The following is a 23,810-nucleotide window of genomic DNA, read 5'->3' as shown; positions in this document are numbered from 1 at the left end:
TTCTAGTAGAACTAGGTATCTAGCTATTATAAATAGGGATGTAATTCACTTTAAGAGACAACTTTTGAACTCTTCTATTTCTCTACGTTTTTATAATATTTTCTTATTTTGTTTTTCATGCGTTCTTCCATTAGCATGTCTAGCTAGTTCTCTCATTCTGGTTGAAGACTTGGTGATTGCTTAAATCCAACGAGTTGTGAGATCTAATTTATGCTTTCTACTTTTATTCATATTGGTATTTGTGTTGTTCTCTATACTTTTATTACAAATAATCTAATTTATTGTCAAGAATATTTGTCTAGCCAATTGAACTTCCAAATTCGCAATTGTTTGTTTAGTTCGATAACTAGTGGTAACACAATATAATTGATTATGTAGAAGTTTTTGATTATGTTGTGGAGAATGCACAATCTAACTTAAATAAATCCTCGTAGGAATTTATTGGTTAGAATTGGGCCTTTTTAGTTCTTAATGCTGTCGGTAAATTAAATTTTGAGGACGTTCCCAAGGTTGTTTACTGATTAGGGATTTAGTCAACGGACGTTCCTTGACTATCCACAAGGTAAGGAGAGGTGAGGTCGTTAGGTCGTACCAATGATCATAACCAATTTATCTATTATGAATAATTGTTATCTTTGCATCTATGATCAACCGTGGAATTAAGCGTGATCCTGTCTTTAACTGGAATACTTTTCTCTTATATTTATCTCTTCTAATTTTATTAGCTTTTTAGTTTTATTCTTCTTTACAATCAAAACTCCCCCTAATTATTTTAATTTTTGAAGGAATTAATTTAAAATCAATATCTGTGGATTCGACCCTACTCATACATCTAGAAAAGTGTTCGTAGGAATTGTTTTTGGTGGAATCGACATCCATCAATTCAGCAACTAGATCTTTGACAGCTAGTTGGTGGTCCCTCTTGTTCAAGCCACGAACATTCCATACAGCCGCATTCAGCATGGATCAACGCTTTTGGGGCTGCACGTTTTAGGACCCCTTGCTAGATTAATTGGCAAGTAAATTTCTTATATTAGATAATATAGATTAGCAACGAGCGTTTTACTTGCTAATTATCTCGACGCTAATTTTTTTCATTGTTATTGAACGATTTTCTTATAGTGAAATCAAAATTTATTCTTTCACGACTGAGCACGATAGCGTTCCATATCAATTTAATAATATTATTTGCATAAGTGAAAACAGTTGAACATAGACCAATAATTGAGATAGCTGTAACTATCTAATCTAGTTTTTTTATCCCTACAAATAAATCATATAAAGCACACAATTAATCTGCTTGCTACTCATAGGACTCATTCATAACAGTTACGGATCATTGAACTCATAGATAGCTTAAGAATAATTAATATCAAATCGAATTGTCAGATCTGTCAATAATAATCATTCCATAAGATGTAAATCAAGACAAGAAATACTCTATGAAATCAAATTAAACCAAGATCTCAAAACATAGCAATTGGGTTTAACGTTTCCCTTGAATCAAAAAAGAGAATTAGCTACATAACATGTGTAGAAATTCTTCCTAAAATCCTAGAGAAAACATAAACTAAAAAGAAAGGAAAAGAGAAGTAAAAAATCTTTCTGAATTGTCCATTTTTTTGTGCAAACAGACTCAAGCATTGAATAGGGCGTAATCACACCCTATCGGATGCTCAAGTTTGAATTCTTCTCATATTTCCTTGATCATTTTTTGCTTCATTTGGAACTTTTTTGGCTCTCTTTTCTTCAAATGGAATTAATTTCAATCATTCGCTTAAAAATATATAATTTAAATATTAATGCAATAAATTCATTCTAAAACACTTGAATTAAGCATATATTTGAATGATAAGCCACGTCCTATCAAAAAATACCCCTTATTAAAAATAGTAGAGCACCTAATCACTGATAATTAATCAAATAAATTCTTGAAAGTATAATGATTATGAGATTGTGGTGACGATGATAATAACAATAATAGAGAACTGATTTATTCAATGAATCCGATTTAAATAAAACAAATACCTATGATCAGTCAAAGTTCAAATTTATTTATAAATGTTGATGATTAAACAATTATAGCAATATCAATTATAAACTAAATAATTCGATCAATAAATTCAAATTAAGTAAAATAAATATTCATATATTAGTAAAATTCACATTTATGATTTTCAATTTATTTATAGAATGTTAATGAAATGAAATAAATACTCTTATATTTAATAAAATTGGAATCTATATACTCAAACTTATTTAGGAAAATGAGTCTTAAAGAATTGAGAAAATAAAATGTTATCACTTGTTGCAGAGGACACCAGCACGAAGCTGAAGCAATGGTAGGCCCCTTCATGTTTCCTCCCACCACTCACCACTCCCTCCTCTCTATAATTATCATCAACACCACGCCCACTTTATAACTATTTCCCTCATTTCTCATCAAAATCTATGCAAATAATATATTTCTAATATGTGTGTGTGTGTGTGTGAGTGAGAGAGAGAGAAAGAACAGTAAGATCATAAACTAAAAATATATTTACATTACTAACTGTTCTATTCAGAGAGAGAGAAAGAGAAGAGAGAGAGTATTACATAGGGAAAAAGATGAACGGAAAACCTAAGACTGCTGCGAACTACGAGGTGCATCATGTTACCATCTCACCTCTTACACTAAAAAAGATTTAGGGGGGAAAAAGAGTATTTATAGTTAAAGATTTTGATGTATTAATCACCAGTAGTCAACGCCGGCCGGGTCTTCGCCCTCCGGCTCCGGCTTCTTGTTCAGATCAATCTCGTCTTGATACCAAGATGGTTTCATCGACTCATGCTGACCGGCGTTGGTCTGAAGGGCGTCAACCCTGGCGCCCACCTCTGCCGCCTTCTTCCTTATGGACGCCGCCGACAGGTCCTTCAGTCCCCCGCCCCCCGATATTTCATCTGGGAAGTTGAGCTTCGCCGTCGGCCCTCGGAGGTAGTACACGGCTGTGTCGTAGGCTCGGGCGGCCGCCACCGCCGTGGAGTAGGATCCCAGCCAGATTCTGGATCGCTTGTTGGGCTCCCTAATCTCCGCCACCCACTTCCCCCACTTGCGCATCCGTATGCCCTTGTACGGCTTCTCGCTCCTCCTCCGGCTCACAGCTCTGCCACCACCGCCACCTGCGGAGGCGCCGCCGCCGCCGCTCTCCATATCCCTCTCTCTCGATCCACTTAATAAAATATCTACTCCTCTACAGGGTATTATAAATAGGAGAGAGAAGGCATCAAGAAATCAGAGAGGGGCCTGTTCTTGATCGTGGCGTCGATTTGGCTGAGGATTAAGGTTCTTGTCACCTGGGCAAGCCGCCACGTTAGTTTTTTTTCCTTAAAAGCAAGTTTTATGGGCAAAAAACTAACTTACAAAATCCACCGACACACCACAATCCCCCCTCTCCCTCTCCCTCTCCCTCCCCCTCTCTCTCTTCCTAGCTAAGACCACTTGTTTCTCTCTCTACAATACTTATATATAGAGTTGGTGGTGGAGCTATGTAGTACAGAGGCGTGTTATGTATGTATCTATTTGCAACGTCAGCCCTGTTTTCTTTTTTCGTTTGTTTTTTAGTGGGAAAATATGAAAAAAATAATGGGCGTTACCTCACAAGAAAGATAGAGTGGTCGGCCGCCGTGTCCATATATATCATAGCTGATAGCTTGCACCCGCATATGCCTTTCTCCACTCCAACCATCTTTTTCTCCAATTAATTTATTTTAGAATTAATTACATTTATATCCTCTTTCAAAATGTTTTGAAATTATATACACATCACCTCCAAAAATTTTGTATCTGCACATAACCCCTTCTATTACTGTTTGAAATACTTACATTTACAAATATATAAATATAAAAATAAATATATATATATATATGGAGTGAGATTAATCCACAACGATATTTTGTATATTAAATTTGCTATTAGAGAAATAGCGATAGCCTAAAGCGAATATTTTATGAGGATCACTGACTTCTGTAATCATTTATGATCATTGGAATTAGCCATAGTAATCCAAAAAATATAAAAATGCCTTAAAATTTTGAGAAATTTCTAAACAGAATAAAGATTCAAGCAATTTTATACGGTTTAGTTCAGTCCACTTCGACTTAATTTGATCACCCAAAATACTATCCATAGATTAAGAGATCCTAAATTGTACATGCAGATATGTATATATACAACTACGTACGTAAATTTGTACGGTGTATATGACCTTTTATAAATAGTACATGTCTTTCATTCATTTGAGGCATGTATTTATTACTATAAGGTTTATTTGTTCGACCCCATATACTATTTATAATTTGAACGTAAATAGCATAAGACCGTTTTAGTTAAAGTATACTCCAGTAAATTTAAGACAACTTTGTCCTCGAATTCCATTTGTCTTCCAATTTGAGGTATATACAACATCCACACACTTGTAATAAAATATGCTGTAAGAAAATTCGATCAAGAACGATTTCGACCCAAATCAATATCTATAATATGAATCGTAAAAAAACATGTACACACCGACTTTTCTCTCTCCCCATCCCAAATTGCAAGATCCTAATTATGTGTTTTTTTCCTAGTGGTAAACATTTGCTTGGTCCCGAAAAAGAAAATTGAAATTGAAGGGGACATAAATATAGAAAAAAACGAAAGATATTTAAGGAAGGCTGCTCGAATTTATTGAATTGGGAATTGAATATTGGGGTGGGGAGGTAGTTGTCACAAGGAGAGAGAAAGGGATGGTATGTATGTATGTATGATGAATGGTGATGAAGATGGTCGTATGGGGAAAGTGATTTTTGCTATGATTAAATTAATTATTATTATTTTTAATAATTTTGATTTTTCTGCTTTAGAAAATACAGTTAGAATTTTGGGAGGGGTTGGTCGGCGGTCGGTGGATGGATAGATAGATAGATAGATACCGTTGTATGACTTGATTTTCTGACCCTTCTCGCTCCCCCACCACAACAAATAACGATTTTATTGAATTGATTGTCTTGGCCTTTCCGGGGTGGGGGTGGGGTGAATTCGTGGTGCTTTCATATTAAGTCATTACAGAGTCTTTCAAATTTATATAATTATATATAAATTCTTTATAATTTAAAAATTATACTCAATATCAATAATATTTATTTTGTTCAATAAATAAGTTCATCTATTAGTTAAAATTCACTCCATTTGCTAATATTAGCATAAAAGTTGCATGAAACTTCATATTTATCCCAAATTAACTTATTACTGATTATTGCAAGTCTAACAAATATTTTATAATCGAACTACGTACTCTTATACATCTTCACACGCTAATGTATATGAGGAGGTGTATTTTTACTCTTATAATGATAGTTTAGTTAAAAAATATTTTTTCGACTTGCAATAAGTCAATCGATGGTAAATATGAATTTTCATTCTAGTTTATTTATTAATATAAGCAAAATTTTTGAATTTTAACTAATTATCGAATCTATTTGTTGGACAGAAACAAAAACATCAGGGATACTACATATAATTTACGTGTAATCACCTTCTAAAGATAATTAAATAGATCTTACACAAGGTTTGATCTAATTACAAGTAGATACTGTAAATTACACATGAACATTTCTCGATGCTTCTTGATGTGTTCTGTATGAACTCGGTAGTTGTTATACTATTATTATTATTATTTCATGAGAATGAAGTTCTGAATTTATAAAAATACCTCATAAAATTTGCTCACATTAACTCATATTTCTTAAAAACTTATTTGATTCATGATAACTCTACTATGTCTTTTTTTCCGAGGTTCAATAACACTATCCAATATCCAAAAATCTCTGAATATTATAAGATTATTGAAAAATTAATTTACAAAATAAGTTGGTAGAATAATGAGTGTGAGTGTGTGTGTTGAAAGTGAGTGGAAGCTGGCATTGAAAGGTCAAAAGGTGAGCTTCAAACTAAATTTATGTTTCTTAACATATCTCCTGTTAACGTATTTTTGATTTGACATGTCATTCGAGGTGTAAAATGTTATTGACGTATGAGCTGAGCTGGTTGGACCACTAGCATTAGGTTTCCGCTGGGATGAAGGTGCCTCTAAGCTTGTTTGACCCTCGGGTGAGGGGCACGAACGAGTAACTACCTGCTTTTAGCGCTTTAATAGTTAGCGGTTGTCTTTTGGGTAGACTCTTATTAACTTTAAACAAATGAATACCGTAGATATCACTATGAATTTAGATAATTTTTTACTATTATATCTTACGGGGTGTACTTAATATATATATATGCATTATAAATTAATTGTTATTAGTTTTTCAAATAATTAATATGTTAACCCTCTTATATATCTATATTATTCCTCGAAGTTTCCTATAATCTTATATTCTATGTTTAAAACTAAATAAACCTAACATTACTATTTCACTAACATACGAACAATTAAATATTTATGGCAGAAACCCACTTTCAAAAGTTGGTTCGAATTTTTAATGTTAAGGGGAAACATGAGATCCTTGTGACTAAAACGGACAGCCGACACCCCCACTATTATTACATATCAGTGTTATGGACTTAAGTTTGAATTTTGGACATTTCATTTTGTTTATGGCTTAAAAATAAAAAGTATCTTTAAATATTTAGAATAGGGTAAATATCACTTTTGATCCCTTAATTATACCATTTATCTAAATTTGATTTCTCATATTTTCTCGTCATCAGACTTAATTCCTGAAATTTATAGATTTCATTATTTTTGGTTCTCTATCCGTTATAATTAACGGATTCTTTTTTTTTTTTTTAGGGGGGGTTGAGTGGCATGATCCAAACCTATTTTTCAGAAAATTAGTTGAAAACTCAGACATGAATTCCCACTCACTGGGCATCCATAAATCCTATACCGTACCATTTTATCAAGAGTTCATATATCATGGGATTGATACTGTCGGAGGAATTGCATCATTGAAATACTAAAATGAAATTGACAAATTCCACTTTCACCACCCGCATATCCCGGACTCGCAAATTCTCTCTGTTTCCTTTCAGATTCATTCTCTCTCCCTCTCTCTCTCTCTCTCTTAAGAAAATTTAAGAGAGAGAGAGAGATTGATGGGATAGGATGGATAGGGTGATTTGAATAGTGAAAAAACATGGAACATGGACAGCTGCATAGTCTTTGATTTCATTTTTAGTTCATGTTTGAGATTGGTCAAAACATGATAAATATTTGCCTTGATTTATTTTGGAAGTTTTTGTGGTGTTTTTAGATTTTTGAACAGTGCCTCATTTTTTCTTTAATCAAAATAAGTCTACACTAATTATAAACCCTACAATTAAAAGAATTATATACATACTCATACATATATAAATATATATAAAAGAGACATAATTTGACAACGAACAGTAGTTTTTATCTCTCACTAAACAACATTAAACATACCATATTTATTTTATATTATCTTCAAAAATAAATCCAAAAATACACATTATCTATAACACATACTTATTTATGTTTGTTTTTCTCTCTCTATTTCCACATAACACACCAAAATAAGCTAAAACAAAATCAAACATAGTTCTCTCTTCTTGTTGGCATTTTATTTTCCTCTTAAATGTTCGTATTTTTATTTCTTAGCAAAAAAGAGATTGTATTTTGATGGGTACTTTGCAATATTGGTACCATATTTTTTAAAATAGCTTAAAATGAAGAAAAAGCTCCAGTTTAATATTTATATTTCCTTCAATTTTATTTTACTTGTTTAAGTATAATAAAATAACTATAATTATAAATTTTACAAAATATAAAAATAAATTATGTCATGTATCAATTTCTGATGGGTAGCATGGAACGACCCGTTACATAGTTAATACATAGGTTGACAAAATCTCAACCAAATCTTCCCCTCAATTATTTCTCTCACATCCTATGTTTTCCCACCCCCACCCACAAAACTACTTATCCCCTTTTACTTTATTTTCAGTTCTTTTTTTTTTTTTTTACTTTTTAAAACATTAATTCCACGTCTTTTTAAGTGTTTTCAAAGGTTAAATTTTACTTTAACCTTTAAATGTAAAATTATAATAAAAATAAAAATAATAAATAATTTTTTTTTGTTGGTTAAAGTGTTTCTAAACACCCCACCAACTTGTGAATGTTTAAAGATATGCGGGAATTACAGTATAAAAAAATATATATATGTATATATTTTGATAATTTGTATCATACCCACATATCAAATCATTATATATCATATCAAATATAACATAAATATTGTTTTCGACGCATCAAATGACATATCCCCAATTAAACAAATTCAGACACAATGTATATCGTATCTCACAAACTAACACGTATTGGAGAATTTTGGCGGCATGTCATATAGCATATGGTATTTCCATAAGTCTATTGCTAGCTAAATGTATATATATATATATATATATATATGTGTGTCCAGACACGTTGATAATTGCATCGAAATTGTCGAATCTTAATTTTTTAAAATAAAAAATATCATACGCTATATCTATATCTTGCCATGAGAATCAACTGAGGAGGTTGATGATATCGCAGGCAGATACTGCGTACAAGACAAGAAAAAGTCAAAAAGTTGGTGAAGGAAACAACGACACAGAGACACACCCCATTTTCTCATCCTACATTTGACAAAATCGATACATCTTAATTAGGCGCATATAGTAATTAAAGAAATTCCAGACATTGGGTGACAGGTGGATTAATTACTGAATTAGTTGCATGCATGTTCTTATATCCCGAGATGGGTGGCCAAGAATTGAATGATGCAATCAAAGTCTAAGGGGTTTAGATTAGAGATTGATTGCGATTTTACTCCAAGAAATGACCCCACTTGGAATCAATTTTTAGTCGCTAAAGACAAATTGCATTTCAAGAACTTGAGTTCAAGGAGAATCATTAACTGGGCGTTTTTATAAACAAAAAATTCTATAACATTAAGAGATTTTGGAGTTGGTTTGGGATGATTTGAAAAATAAAATTGAATTTTACTAAGATTTTGGTAACTCTAGAAAGTGTCTCATATGATCTATGTGGGATTGGCAGCGGGACGTGTTGGGTAGACCCGAGGCCCACCCGTTACAACATCGACGGATTTGATCCAATCTTCAAAGGTTTTTATTTTATTTTCTTTATAGATAAAGAACGGCGAGGCGAGCGGTGAGAGGAGCGAACTAGGGCGCGGTAGTAGCAGCAGAGAAAACACTAGGAAAATTTCAAAAAATTAGATACATATATGCATTAAATATTTTACCTGCGTGCGTTCTTATGGATCTGAGACCCATCCGGCTCAGGAAGGATCGCAAGTTTTATGACCCACCATCAGCCCCAATCCTATTTTCTGGACCTGAATCGACCCCATTCTGATCTGGTCAGGTCCAAGTTCAATTTCCATTGCCACCCTATTGAGAAGTGTCAAAAATGAATAGTTATTATTATCTTTGGAGAAGATAAAATTACTGTCGATGTCGAATCGTAATTTGGCATTAGTTGAAATGTGTTGAAACTTAAATCCTGATAATATCAATGTCAATTCATATCATCAATTATTCCTCATTGAGGTGTTGATTCAATTCAATGAGTTATGTGATATTTGGGATTCATTCCCGCATACAAGATCCAATCAATAAAATGGAAAATGAGTATCAGAATAATAATTATAATAGATACAATATATTACATCACTCGAATAATCAACTCAAATCTGAATAACAATCTATTGTATTCAGGTTGATTTTTCTATCATGCATAGATTGCAGTCGATGTTTCATCAAGTGCAAAAGGTCGAAACCTTGAATTCCTGGAAGGTCCCAAGATTTGGGGACAGGAGGATCACCAATTATTCATATACACAGATGCAAATAAGTGAAAAATGGCCAGAGATTTGAGGGTAGAAGCAACCTTAACATTAACAATCTATACACCACCTCCATAGTTGGTACAATATAATTACAGAATTTCGAGCAACTGTGACTGTGAGCCACTTAACCAGATTAGGGGTCTCAATGCACAAAGTTATGACCAGACCAAAACATTCACATGAACAGATACTAATAACCAACACAGTGCTGTCAATTCACTGTGGTAAGCAATAGTCTTCAGTTCCAAAACAAAACTTCCCAGAACAACTTTGCAGGCTGCACAATGATCATGAAATCTTACAAAGTAAGTATTCAGACAAGAGGAGGATACTGCTTGGCTTGCTGTCGAACCCTCTTCCCATATTCAACCTCGTCCTGCAAGCGTGTTGGAATGGTTCAGCATATGAATGAAGCTACCAGTTATGAATTGCTAGCTAACTGAGGAGAGCTCTTTTACTCCCAGTTCTCTATGATTAACCAAAATCACTTCAATTCATCAATTTCTTCTTATTCTTTATTTGGGATTTCTCCATGCCCACGAGGATGGGGAAGTCATAATAAAGATAATAAAGATGAAACATAACAACATATTTTCATCTATAATATATCGAGAATGTGTGTTCCGGAACAGACGCTTGAAAAACCATCTAGTCATGCACATTAAGACCAAGAAGGGACAAAATATGTAGTATGACTTATATGACGAAAAGAAAGCAGCTGATATAATGCTGTCTAATTATTTAGAAATATAGACTAATAGATTCCACATTCAGCAAATGTTCTTTTACCTGTATGAACATATGGTATCCCTCAGTTTGGGCTGGATCAGCAGGGTTAGGCTGACCTAACAAATCTTGGATGCCAACCAAGATTTGCTTCACTGTAATGGCTGGCCGCCACCCCTGGCAATTTTAATAATAAAAACAAAAATCACAGTTCATATCATGAAAATAATAAGAGCAGTAGGCCAATGATTTTTGTTCAGCACGCATGAGCAACAGGAATGTACTTACACTATCTTCATTGAGGATTGAGAGGCAAACAGTTCCAGATGGGTACACATTAGGATGGAAAAAGCCTTGGGGGAATTTACACTTTGGTGGCTTGCTTGGATAATCTTCACTAAAGTGCATTGTGAGGGGGTAAAAACCACCCTCCCAATCGGTCTGCATCACAATTGATGATTAAATATATATGCTGACCACAGTACAATACAATAACAATGATGAGCAACTCATTTGCATATAGGACTAGTAAATCACTGAACACAATCACTAAAACCATTGAAACACGTTGATAAAAACTGAATTAAGTTCTTTTAGATCTATTTGGGTTTGTTGTTATCAGAAAAAGCAAATCTTTTATGCTCCTCTAGTATGTATATCTCGTTGAAAATATTGAGATCTTTTGTTAAGCCATAGTCAAAGTGTTGAAGGCTAGAATAAATTTATTGGTAACATAAAAAACCAAATCTAGTCAATACTGTAACAACATTATCCTAATAAAAAGCAAGCATATTAGAAATTCCCAGAAAATATCAAGATATGCAAGTATTGGAAGCAATTCTCTTAAAAGATTTCCCTTTTGCTTCTGAACTAGAGAAACAAATAAGGAATTGATGGGCTGTAATTCCTTCCACCCACCTTGACCTCTCTATCACTAGACATCATAGCAAGTGATATCTCTCACTTAGGATCATCCTTGTCACTCAAATAGGCACTATTGCCAGATTGGGAGAAGAAGTGAAACCCCATAAGGTTAAATCAATAACTTTAGAAGGCAATGTCTTCACAACATGATTGTAAATGGATCGTCTCATAAAAAGAAAACCATGACAAACGACCCAAGTTTTCTAAAGGTAATAATCCTAGTTTAGTTGTTACAAAAATCCCACTCTTGAGATAGAAAATTACAAGTTACCTCGTTGTGAATTAGCAGCCAAAAGTATCCAAACACAACCAAGCAAATATAGAAACAAAGGATTGCATGAATAACAATCCATCCTCTATTTGAAACTTCAAACATTACCGAAACATTCAAGTTACAAATGAAAACACTCTGAATCACTTCAAGTAAACCATTAAGCTAATAAGGCCAGAGCAATCGCATGTGTAATTACTCGAACCATTAAGCTAATCCAGGTGTAAACACAAAAAATTAAGCTAATCATAAATTTATAATTTACGACCTAAAATTCTAGGAAGCCTCATCTCTGTTCAACGTTAACGCATAAACACAGAATGCTGCATACAACTAAAAACATCATTCAGGTGATCGAGAAAACATAGAACAATAGTAAAATACTTACCCCGGCCTTACCAGGGATCGTGCACTGCCACACCATTAAATTGACTGTACCATCAGGAAGGTACTCTGGTTTGGCCACAAAACCCTAAATAACAAAAGGTAACACCATGAAATGAACAGACAAGTAGGATCGAAACAAAACACAAGAAATTCCAAACAAACGTGATCGAACATGGGGATGGTTTTTCCGCCAGGCTTTGCGTTCTTCCGCCAGCCGTCCTCGAGCAATTCCTCCAGACATTCTTCTCCAAAACTTCTCTCTCTAGCCCACAATTTCTCTTTCTGAGGAGAAAAAGATACAACGAAATAGAGCAGTCCCGTCTATGGAGGAGTTCGAACACTCCGCTTGGCTTTAACCCGGGGGGGGGGGTATGTACGAATCCTCCGGAAAATCAACGATCGAGATTAGATCTTGAAGGATGGTGGGCTGAAATGGGAATCTAAAAAAAATAAAATAGATGGTGAAATTGAAATAGTTTAGATAGTTTTGGGGACACTCTTTCCCTCAAATTTAATGTAATTATATATAATTTTTTTATAATTTAAAAATTACATATAGTATATTTAAATTTTATTTTTATTTAATAAATAAGTTCCTTCAATAATAAAAATTACTGAATTTGTTAAGATTAATAAAAAAAAATTCTATATTAATCCCAAATTGATTTATTACTGACTTATTGCAGGTTAAATAATTTTTTTTTATGATCAAATTACCCTCATACGTATTCACGCCTCAATGCATATGAAGAGGTAGATTTTCACCATTATAAGGATAGTTTTAAACCGAAAAAAACTGTTGACCTGTAATAAGTCAATAATCAGTCAATCAATGGTAAATATTAAATTCTTATTCATTTTTTTTTTGTTAATATCAGCAAATTTAGGAATTTTGGCTAACAGACGGACTTATTTTGTTAAATGAAAGCAAATTTTATAGGTGCTAGATATAATTTTTCAAACTATATGAGGTCTATGTGTAATTATATTAAACTTCAAGAGAAGAAAGTGTAATTGTCCCTTATATTTTTCCCCCCTTATAAGTAGTACTTAATAAACAAATAAAACAATCTACATAAATTAACATATATATGTATATATGTTCAGTAGTATTTAAACTCATGATCTTATATTTCTATTAATGTCCCTCAAATATTTTTTCTCAAATCTAACCTAGAAGGCCCAAAAAACGAATTTAATTCAACAAGGTCATTTAGCATACAGTAAAGACAGCTTGTCATACATATTTCTGACATTACTAGACACTTCATGCTAAAAAATGTCAAACTAATGTCTAGCAATCTGGCTCAAATTAACTCTTCAAGCAGCTAGTAAACGGATTCATGGATTCTCGGGTTGACTAAGCAAGACTCGATCAAGAAGTCATATTTTCGTCTAGATAAGTTCAAATCACGAACCAATTTGTTTGTTATTTAGCTAAAGCATTCAATTTTCTAACAGTGTATGATTTACCTTAATCACTTCCTGGATCTTGCTCTACAATTGCCTATAAGTTGAAGCTTTGTGCCGTCATTTGGTCACCAGTCTCTCATTCTCTCTCAAATTTTAGTTACTTTTGAGCTGACTTTTACACTCCACACGAATTTTATCACTTCATCATTATATTCAACAATTATCCTCACATAATTTCAAGTTTTTGTTTTATTTATTCAATAAAATTATTACTAATTTAAGTGTCGGAGTGCGAATCTTTGTTTTGCAGGTTAATCCTTCTTTGATCTTAGGACGTTATTGAAAATTCTTCGACCATTGTAGTATTCTAAATTCTAATACGTGTTTTATATGTATATTTATATAAAAAAAAATGTAAATGAATATTTAATTTTAAACTAATATAATCCAAACTTAAAAACAAAGTCCTTTACTCGTATAGATGGTAATCATGATTTTAAATTTATCCTGGAACCATGTCTATCAGATAGTGTTGGGTGAACCCCAACTATAACTCTCTACCACGCTCAAGTTAAGAAAAATTAGTCTCGAGTCCGCAAATTGTTGTTGTAGAACATTCTACAGGTTAACTTTTCGACACTTAAATTAGAGACGATTCAAAACCTGAATACAAGTACACAAATTTTTGAAGTATCTTTTTAGTTTTCTTGAATTTTAGTACCGTTTTAATCTTTTCAATTTTGATGTAACACTAAATCAAAACACAACCAAGAAAAGGTTTTACTCATGAGCTTTGCAAAATTACTCACCCCCACAATTTCTTTCATCAATGCTTGAGGATGAGTGTAACACTCCGAACATTCACATAAGTTAAATGTTATTCTTGTCTGCAGTTTACTTAACATAGTAAAATCCCATGTCACAAGTTACCATTGTTACCATCCCCTGAACTATAATCCATAATGTCTTTAATATTCATAATCATCTTCAGAACCTGCCACATTGTCGGCCTCTGTTCGGGCGAGGTCACCCTACAGATACCAGCCACCTCAACCAGCATCCTAAGTCGGATGTCATCGTCGCTGTCGTCTCCCCTCATGGCTTGGACCCAGTCGGGCATATCGGGAGGAGCAAGGAATGGATGCTGGGATGGTGTTTTGCCCGTCAAAAGCTCTAATAAGAGGACACCAAAAGAATAGACATCAGACTTGGCAGTGGCCCTGCGTGGAGATTTTCGTACTTCAGGCGCACTGTAGCCAGCGAGATCAGGATCGTCGTCCGTTGAGGTTTCACCAAGAATAGCAAGGCAGTAATCAGTGACGCAGGCCTCAAAATCAGGACCCAGCAGAACATTGGACGGCTTGAGGTTGCCGTGGATGAGCTTTGATGCTTGGTGAATGTAGGCGAGGCCCTGAGCTACATCTTCTGCAATTTTCAGACATGATGTCCAATGAAGAGGCTTTGACCTGTTTGATCTTGAATCTAAGAATAACAAGTTCAAGGAGACATCAACAAGAGAAAGTGAGGTAATAGATAACATTTTCTTTTTAAAGACATAACCTGATACTTATGCTATATGTTAACTTCAAACTTTCAGTAAACCTCAACAGAAGAATTTAATCTTCCACTGCATGTATGGCAATACAAGGGAAGAACATAGATGTGAAACAAAAAGGACAGCAATATCATGTCATTTAGAGTAAGCCAATTGAGCATCTAAAAATCCATGTTTTTAAGTTTGGGATACAAGATATTGGATCTAGATCAAAGGTTTATTTTGGTACTTTTCTTTCATTTCATGATAAGGGCATTAAAAGGCTCGGATTTTTAGAATCGCCTCATTCATGTTCAAACAAGAGAATACAACAAGCAAAGTGTATTGTAATGGTTGGATGTTTAGCTCATTGAAACAATTAGAAATTTTTTGTACTATCAGACCTTCGGAGACAATGGCAGCAAGGTTTCTGAGTACATTATTACCTTCGTTATTCTCTTAATTTTATCTGCATTTCAGTGATCAACAGAAACTTCAACTTGTATGTTGTAGGGCAATAAAACTAAATAATCAAGACCAAAAACACCAGCCAAACCAACAACAGGAAACACACACTAAATAGATTAACAAGAGAGAATTATCCCAATCGGCCCTTGTGCGTTCGAACATTACAGACGAATCCTACTATTCTCACATGACTTCGACAATCAATATAAAACAAGAATGTCGCTTCGCAACGTCATTGGTCCCCCCAACACAGCAAAGTCACTCTCAGAACCACAATTGTCTGTAGTAACAGAGCCAGTGCAATAGCATTTTCTATCTAAGCCAATAAAACATCTACAAAATGGATGGATCCACTAAGCCAAGCCAGTCCATTCACAGCCAGAAACAGAGAAGTTCATTATGCCAGCCACTATCACCCATCACCATCACACATACTCTACCAATCCTCATTTTCACAAAAGAAACAAAACCTATAATTTATTTCTGTCATTGCGATATTTGAATTGCATTTTAAGTGTCGAATCTTTAACAAACAAGTTTTCTCTAAGTTAAAAATTACACAAATTTGATGTGTTTCGACTCAAATTGAACAGTTACACATGCTTACCATTAGATCCTGGAATGATTAGTCCATAAAACTATGCGTAAACATGAAACTATTTCAGCTAAAAGATTAGCCAGAGTTTGGAAAATTACCATGGAGGAGATTGAAGAGACTGCCATTGGGCTGATAATCAAAGATGATCAACCTCTCTTGCTTAGCCTGAAAATAAGCTCTGACAGGAACCAAATTGGGATGCCTCAACACACCGACAGCCTCCATATGTTGCTCAAACGCCTCACCACTGGTAATAGCAGTTTTGCATGCATCCAGTCTCTTCACAGACACAATCAAATGACTAGCCATCACAGCTTTATATGTAATACCAATAGTGCCCCTCCCAAGAAGCTCAGCTGATGCCCTCATCAACTGGTCCAATGTGTACAGTTCTTCCTCCCCTGAACAAAACACTAAGCTCCCACTTTTTACTACTTTTTTCTGCTCAGGAAATTTCAGTTTCTTGGCCTCATCATGGCTTTCAGCATTCGCGGTCTCAGCTTGGAGTGAAAACAAAGTAGTGTCGTTCTGAGCTTTGGTGTTGGTAGTTTCATCACCCAAATGAGCTTCTTCTATTGCTTCAAGATGTTCTCTTTCTTCTCTTCTCTTTCTCAACAAAGCTATGAGACTCAAAATAGCTGCAATTAGAAACAAAGTCCCAATCACAAACCCCAAAATAAAGCCTACGTTTTTGTGATGCTTTCTTTGATCCGGGGAAGAAATGAGGCTTAATCCTTGCTGAGACTGAGCGTTCTGCAGAAGTGGGGTCGGCGGTGAGGCGTCGGCGCCGGAAGACGAGTTAAAGAAACGCGAGTTGCGGCATGGTTTGTTGATAATCTCACCACAGAGATTGGGATTGTGCAGAAATGAAGAAATCTTAAAACTTTTGAGAGTTGGGGTGACAGGTATCGGACCGCTGAGGTTATTGTACGAAACGCTGAATACTTGCAAAATTGTCTGGTTCAACGGTGGAATAGGGCCGTAAAACGAGTTCGAATCGAGGCGGAGATAACCCAAGCGGTCAAGAACCATTAGATTTTCCGGTAGCAGACCGGTGAGGTTATTGTGGGACAAATCAAGAACCGAGAGATGGTGGAGCGACAAAATGGGCAGCGGAAAAGTACCCGAAAAATAGTTGTGGTCTAAGACGAGAGTTTTGAGGTTAACGAGAGGGGAGAAATCGGGGAGGGGGCCGGAGAGAGAGTTATTTCTGAGACTCAGCACTCGCAGTTGATCTAGGCGGCTCACAGTGTCGCCGGAAACGGTGCCGCGGAGGTCGAAGCTTTCAGCAATGAAGCGGACCACGCGACCTTGGGCGCATTTGACGCCTTGCCACTGACAGTAGTCGAACCGCTCATTGGTGGTGTAGAGGAGCTTGTGGTCGAGGTCAGCCTTAGACTTGAACGCCAGTAGAGCGACAGCGTCGGCTGGGAGGGCGGCCAGGCCGTCGGCGTCGCGGTCATCACACCTGGTGGCGGCAGGGAGCCGGAGAATGCAAAACAAGAAAACAAAGTAGAAGGATGGTTGTAGCATAGTGGAACTAGTCAGTGGTTTTTGAGAGGTTTAAAGTGGGGCAAGTTAGGGTTCAAGAATGGATGGTTCGAGGCTGGAGATTAGTTGTATACGGAGACTCTGATCAGTAGGCATTAGGGGGATGGAGCGGTGAACAACGGCAGCGATGGTGGTGGGGCTGCGGCGGCGTTGAGCAGGAGGGTGAGATTGAGTGGAGCAAAGGAGTGAAAATGTCACGTGAAAGTACGTAAAGACACTGAGAAATGTTTTTTGAGGTCAATTTCATGTTTGCCATTCTTGAAAATTGATTATTATTTTAATCCTTTAATAATTAACGAATAAAGGTATAAACAGGAAACCCTTTTGCTGAGGCTGAGGATTAATGTTTTCAAAGTACATTTTAAGGTAACTTCATTCAAATCCAACTTCTATTGAATTATACTCTCAAACTTTATTGCTTTCCATTCCATTTTCATCACAACTTGAAAATATGAACATGCAATGGTTTCTAGTAACTTGAAAAAGAAGTTGGTTACTGCAACCTCACCAACATATTACACTTTGGCCAACTGGGGTGGAAAGAAACTGGAATTTTTTAGAAAGAAATTGGACAGAGCGCCAAAAAATTGAAGCAAAGCAATTGGAAATGAAAGAGAAACCTCTTTATCGTTTTATCTTCTTCTTGTAGACTGCTTTTTTTAAAAAAGAACACAACATCCTTTTGACAAAGATGTTGAATTTCAGCTTTTTCGTAAAGCATAAATGTCTTTTCCACTCTTTAGAATAGAAAATTTAGTCGAATCAAATCAATTATAAAATAAATGTAACACACTTATCATGCAATTGATCATTTTTTAAAATTATACATCAATCACACGATAATAATTATCATTTAATTAATTTAAATTTGATCGAATCTGATTTGAATTAGAATTTGGGCTTGTAGGGATCCTTGACAATTACAAACAAAGACAACCTCTTCTTCTCTTTTGTGAAAAATATGGTATACTTTTGAGAATAATTTATAGTTCCACAACAATAATGTTCATGCCTTTTGAGAAGAGATGGAAATACAGTTTACACAATCAATATTTTAATAGCTTTTTTTTTTAAAAAAAAAATTAAAATCATTCTGGACATTTTCCACTCCAAATATTTCAAGAACATCCTCTGAATATATTAATTTGATCTAAGGCTGAGTTTGGCCACGACAGTTGCATAATTGAGAATTGATTTTTATATAATTGAGTTCAGAGAAAATGATTATGATTTTTGGATTTATAATTTCAATAATTGATTATATAATTACAGATCGTAGTTAAATTTTAAAACTAACCTCGTGTGAGGTAATTTTGGTTGAATTTAATGGGTACAATAGGTAATTAAAAGAAAAATAATTACCATAGAATTAAAATCTACTAACTATATATTTTCTCAAAATGCAATTTTACTATAATTTAATCTCAAAAAGGATACAAACGATAATGAAAAATTACGTTTGCACTCAAAATACAAATTTGATTTGCTTAATCACATAACCTAAACGGATACTATCCAAATTAGTACCCGTTATATAATGGACCTATTTCATCTTAAATATCCATTTCGTTCGGGCTGCTTAAGGAGTCCGATTTAGCACCAAGCACAAAGGGAGGCAAGATTTGGAGTTTAATTTGGTATTATCTATGTAAACAATTAAGACAGTACATGGATCCTTTCAAATCGGATCCAAAAAGGGCCGACGAACCGATCCATTCCATTATTCTGTAGTGGCCCGATGGCATTTTCGCAAAATCTCGTATTATTTTGTATCTTGACGTCCTTTAACATCTGATTTTTTCTGGAAATTTATCAATAAACTCTAATCAGAATATCTTATTTCAATTCCACAAAACTCAATCTTACATTTTATTTTGATGTGATGACTTTAAGTTGAATATTATCATAAATACCACAAAATAGCTAAAATACTTTTAACCCGTTTCAGATTCGTCCTGTTGTCATTTCTAATACCAATTAATACTCGTGATAATATTTATGATTTCACTGACTTTGGGGTACATAATTCAGGGTAGAATGGATTTTGCTGGAGCTTCCCTAACTAATATAGGATTTTTTTTTAATCACATTTTGACGTTACATAAACAATACTAAATTACAAATTAATTTAGATGTATATTTTCGTTCTAAAAAACGATACGTACCAATCACACATTAATGAATCATATATGGTGTGGTCCCAACAAACGACATTGAAGCATGAAAGAAGACGCAAACCGTTCCTAATTAGTGAATGATCTTATGTGGCACTTTCATCTCACTCACACACTGATGTCACACCCACAAACATATTGCATGTGGCTTCATTTTTAAATTATAATGTAATTTAACTGTACTTTTAAATTTTAAAAGGAACACAACGCATTGACGTAACGTTCATGTACATAACACAAAGGTATGATAAAAGATTATTTACCAATTCGCAGCGGATCAAAGCACACAAATTCATAATATTTAGGCCTTAACACACAATTATAATTAAATAAAAACCTCAACAAATCTCACTAAGATTGAAACTAATCCTCAGCTAACTTTGATTTAGTTGAAAGAAACGACAAGAGTTGAATGAAGCAGTTGATTTGTCTGCTTCAACCCATGGAACAACAAACTGCCTGTGTTTTAAATGTACGTAAATGTTAGAAAATAAAAGGGGGGTTGCTTTGAGAAATGAAGAAGGAAAAGCGACATTTGGCTTGCAATTAGTTACTCAGTCGCTAAAACCTTATCAGACACTCCTCTCCCCCCACCCACCCCCACCCCCACCCCCTCCATTACGTACTACCCCTCTTTTTTAAATATCCAAAAAGATAAGTTCGGGTTAAATTTATTATAAGTAATTGAATTTTCTGTTACAATATCATATTATATATTTATTGTGTTTTAATATATGTAGGACATGTGTATAAATTTTTTGTTGAAATAAATAGACGTTGCAATTTTAATAACGTGATGTGTATTTATTAGAGGATTATTTGCAACTATTATTTTTTATATTCGGCATAATTATGAATATTTACTTATTGTCTGTAAAATTATAAATTCACATTTCAAATAAAAAATAATTATGTAGCATTTGTACGGTAATGTTAAAATTACTATTCTACTCTTCTTGATTTTTTTTAAAAGAAAGAGTTTGAAAAAATATGAAAAAAAAAATAATCTAAAGGGGAGTAAAGTGAATAATCCTTTTAGCATATTAATCCATAAAAATATTTTACAATTTTTTTAAAAAAATATATAATATTATAATTTATAATAAAAAATTAACATTTTAGACAATTAATCACAAAAAATGGATGAAAATCTAACGAAGCTAATGGAATTAACTCACATTAGATGTTAAAATCAAAAAATATTTGTCGTTTTTCAAACAATAAGAATGTATAATTATAACAAACCTTGACTGTAATTTACCTTTTATTAAAATATAATACAAGGATACAATAAAGTTTGCAATAAGAAATTAGATGCGCATTTGAAGTGTTGGTTTTATCTAAATTGATTGAAATATTAATCGATCACAACTCATAACCCCATTAATATGCTAGGAAATTAAGCCTAACCCCATTGTTCAAATATTATAAATCAGTTATCATTAACTCATAATACACTTACATAAATAAATATAATTTTTTAAGAAAATTCTAATTTGTACTATTTAAATGAAAACTTAATGATTTAACTAGTATATTATTTTTTGTTGAATAAGATTTTTAGTTATAAATTTTATTCTATCTTTTATTTTATTTAATATACAAATTACGTGTATAAAATTTTTCTCTAAATAATATCATCTATATATGGGTAATATATATATATATATATATATTAAATAAATTAGAAGAATTTGCAACAAATAAAATGGGACATAATTTGGTATAGAAGATTGAGCAATAAGATTTGAACTAAAAGCGTCAAAGTGAATTCAAGAAAATGGTAAAAACGAGGGCCAACTATTGGGAATTTTCACAATCATATATTGGTGGAATTGGTTGACGTCGTGTTCATGTTAGTCCATTAAGCATCTTTAAAATCACGACTTCTCCCTCCGAAATCCTCAGACTTCCGACAACCTCATCACAGACAAAAATGAAGAACAACATCAGCAACGGCACGAAGCTCATACTCCTCCACCCTTACATACAGAAACAAGGAAGCTCCAACCGCCTATGGCTTCTCGCCTTCGTCTCCCTCCTCACTCTCGCTTTCCTCGCTACCCTCATCTACACCCGAGACTCCATCTCCATCTCCACCTCCTCCGCCGCCACCGCCGCCGTGGCTGCCTCCAGTCCCCCGCTTTCTTCGGCTGTTTCCAGGGCCCTCCTCCACTACGCTTCCAACTCCAACAACACCGACCGCATGTCCTACACTGATATCAAACAGATAGCTGACGCTCTCCGGCAGTGCTCGCCGCCGTGCAACTTCCTGGTTTTCGGCCTCACCCACGAGACCCTCCTCTGGAAAGCCCTGAACCACAATGGGAGAACCGTTTTCATCGACGAGAACCGCTACTACGCCGCGTACATAGAGGAGAAGTACCCGGAGATCGAAGCCTACGACGTGCAATACGGCACGAAGCTCAGCGAAATGCCGGAGCTGATCGCGGCGGTGAAGGAGCAGGTGCGCAACGAGTGCCGGCCGGTGCAGAATCTCCTGTTCTCGGAGTGTAAATTGGGGCTGAACGATCTGCCGAACCAGCTGTACGAGGTGGACTGGGATGTGATACTAGTGGATGGGCCGAGAGGGTACTGGCCGGAGGCGCCAGGGAGGATGGCGGCGATCTTCACAGCGGCGGTGCTGGCTAGGAGCAAGAAGGGCGGGAATCCAAAAACGCATGTTTTCGTCCACGATTTCAATATGAAGGTGGACAGAATCACGAGCGATGAGTTCTTGTGCAGGGAAAATCTGGTGAAGTCTAAGGACATGATGGGCCACTTTGTTCTGGAGAGAATGGACAGCAACGCCTCTCAGTTCTGCCGGAGCAGCAGCCACTCGCCGCCGTCGTCGACGTCTTGATTGACCGGTGATGATGACGATTTGTTTGTTTCTTTTAATAATGGTTAGAGGCAAGAAATGAAATTTGATAATTTAATTAATTTTCGTCTGAGAAAATTTCCTGTTTTGTATTTTTGGCATATGTATTTTGTAATTTCTTGGGATGAGCAGTTGTTTGTTTGTCCTTTGAGCAGAAAATGGTTGCGTGCTGATATGACATAAAAGGACTAAAACATTCTTTATCTTGCTTTCTCCTCTTAATTTTGTTACAATTTTCTATTCTAAATTTGTGTATAAAAATGATTTTTTTAATAAATAAATAATATCATAGTATGTACTTATTATATCAAATACAAAATACAATAAAATTAACGAAAATTCAGCCACTGGAATAAGGTTATCAGCAATTTAAGAAATGTCTAAATATACCAAAATTTTTAAAATTTACTCATGTTAACCTGTATGGGCTCAATTCAGATAATCAAGGAAAACCCATCTTACGGTTTATCCGTAAATTGATTTCATCAAACTCATTGTTACCATTCACTCCAATGACACCTAGCTCGAGTAATAAGGTTTAAATTTTACAATTGTTCAAATAAATATTTATGTATTAAATTAATTTTTCAGTTTGAATGATGTAATAAGTTGATTGTTGTTTGAAAAAATTATAAATGTCTATTGAAATTACAAATATTTTAACAAATACCCCTTTATGACAACTCATTGCAAACGTATTTATTAGAATATCTGTAATTTCAATAGGATATTTATAATTTTTCAAACAATGAGAAGATATTTATAATTAAAATCAAACTTCAGAGAGCCCCTTCTAATTACCCTTAAGCCTTAGACAGCAAGCTATTGTTCACACTAAGATTTATGAGTAGCATCAGAATGCAGGTAAATTGGAATGATCTTTCCTAAGATTTGGTATAATTATGAATAATTTCTCGTTGTTTAAATCCAAAAATTATATAATTTAATCAAATATCATATAAATATTTATAATTTTTCAAATAAC

At 34.5% G+C, this 23,810-nt stretch overlaps 4 protein-coding genes and 1 long non-coding RNA gene across 5 annotated transcripts; 2 read left to right on the top strand and 3 right to left on the bottom strand.

Moving 5' to 3' along the window:
• Positions 1-2,523: 2,523 nt before the first annotated feature.
• LOC105176328 (ethylene-responsive transcription factor ERF008) lies at positions 2,524-3,479 on the bottom strand. Its single transcript, XM_020698569.2, has one exon. It carries the CDS (start codon positions 3,188-3,190, stop codon positions 2,732-2,734), a length of 459 nt encoding a protein of 152 aa, XP_020554228.2. The 5' UTR covers positions 3,191-3,479; the 3' UTR covers positions 2,524-2,731.
• A 6,442-nt stretch (positions 3,480-9,921) lies between these two features.
• LOC105176217 (SUMO-conjugating enzyme SCE1) lies at positions 9,922-12,562 on the bottom strand. The gene is made up of 5 exons (XM_011098945.3): positions 12,379-12,562; positions 12,208-12,291; positions 10,913-11,065; positions 10,688-10,801; positions 9,922-10,274 (listed from the first exon to the last, which is right to left on the bottom strand). The coding sequence occupies exons 1-5, from the start codon at positions 12,445-12,447 to the stop codon at positions 10,212-10,214; spliced, it is 483 nt and encodes a 160-aa protein (XP_011097247.1). The 5' UTR covers positions 12,448-12,562; the 3' UTR covers positions 9,922-10,211.
• A 1,849-nt stretch (positions 12,563-14,411) lies between these two features.
• On the bottom strand, positions 14,412-17,970 carry LOC105176215 (Leucine-rich repeat protein kinase family protein). The gene is made up of 2 exons (XM_011098944.3): positions 16,318-17,970; positions 14,412-15,101 (listed from the first exon to the last, which is right to left on the bottom strand). The coding sequence occupies exons 1-2, from the start codon at positions 17,750-17,752 to the stop codon at positions 14,539-14,541; spliced, it is 1,998 nt and encodes a 665-aa protein (XP_011097246.1). The 5' UTR covers positions 17,753-17,970; the 3' UTR covers positions 14,412-14,538.
• Positions 17,841-18,136, top strand: LOC148784568 (uncharacterized). Its single transcript, XR_016063517.1, has 2 exons — positions 17,841-17,974; positions 18,086-18,136. It is a non-coding gene; the product is annotated as an uncharacterized LOC148784568 (long non-coding RNA).
• Positions 18,137-21,781: 3,645 nt separating this feature from the next.
• IRX15-L (IRREGULAR XYLEM protein (DUF579)) lies at positions 21,782-23,028 on the top strand. Its single transcript, XM_020698587.2, has one exon. The coding sequence runs from the start codon at positions 21,881-21,883 to the stop codon at positions 22,805-22,807; it is 927 nt and encodes a 308-aa protein (XP_020554246.2). The 5' UTR covers positions 21,782-21,880; the 3' UTR covers positions 22,808-23,028.
• The last annotated feature ends 782 nt before the right edge of the window (positions 23,029-23,810 follow it).

The sequence above is a fragment of the Sesamum indicum genome, linkage group LG13 (genome assembly GCF_026168435.1).
Source record: "Sesamum indicum cultivar Baizhima isolate 11 linkage group LG13, ASM2616843v1, whole genome shotgun sequence".
Taxonomy (NCBI): domain Eukaryota; kingdom Viridiplantae; phylum Streptophyta; class Magnoliopsida; order Lamiales; family Pedaliaceae; genus Sesamum; species Sesamum indicum.
This window is presented reverse-complemented; position numbering and strand designations above follow the sequence as displayed.

Bases quoted from the DNA above. Each gene is read 5' to 3' on its own strand.
- LOC105176217 (XM_011098945.3), bottom strand. From the start codon at position 12,447: ATGTCTGGAGGAATTGCTCGAGGACGGCTGGCGGAAGAACGCAAAGCC. The intron at 10,802-10,912 runs GTAAGTACATTC...TAAAATTGCCAG, and splicing joins CAATCCTCAATGAAGATAGT to GGGTGGCGGCCAGCCATTAC. The intron at 10,275-10,687 runs GTAAAAGAACAT...ACACGCTTGCAG, and splicing joins GATACCATATGTTCATACAG to GACGAGGTTGAATATGGGAA.
- LOC105176215 (XM_011098944.3), bottom strand. From the start codon at position 17,752: ATGCTACAACCATCCTTCTACTTTGTTTTCTTGTTTTGCATTCTCCGG. The intron at 15,102-16,317 runs GTAATTTTCCAA...TGTTATTCTTAG, and splicing joins TCTCTTCAATCTCCTCCATG to ATTCAAGATCAAACAGGTCA.
- IRX15-L (XM_020698587.2), top strand. From the start codon at position 21,881: ATGAAGAACAACATCAGCAACGGCACGAAGCTCATACTCCTCCACCCT.
- LOC105176328 (XM_020698569.2), bottom strand. From the start codon at position 3,190: ATGGAGAGCGGCGGCGGCGGCGCCTCCGCAGGTGGCGGTGGTGGCAGA.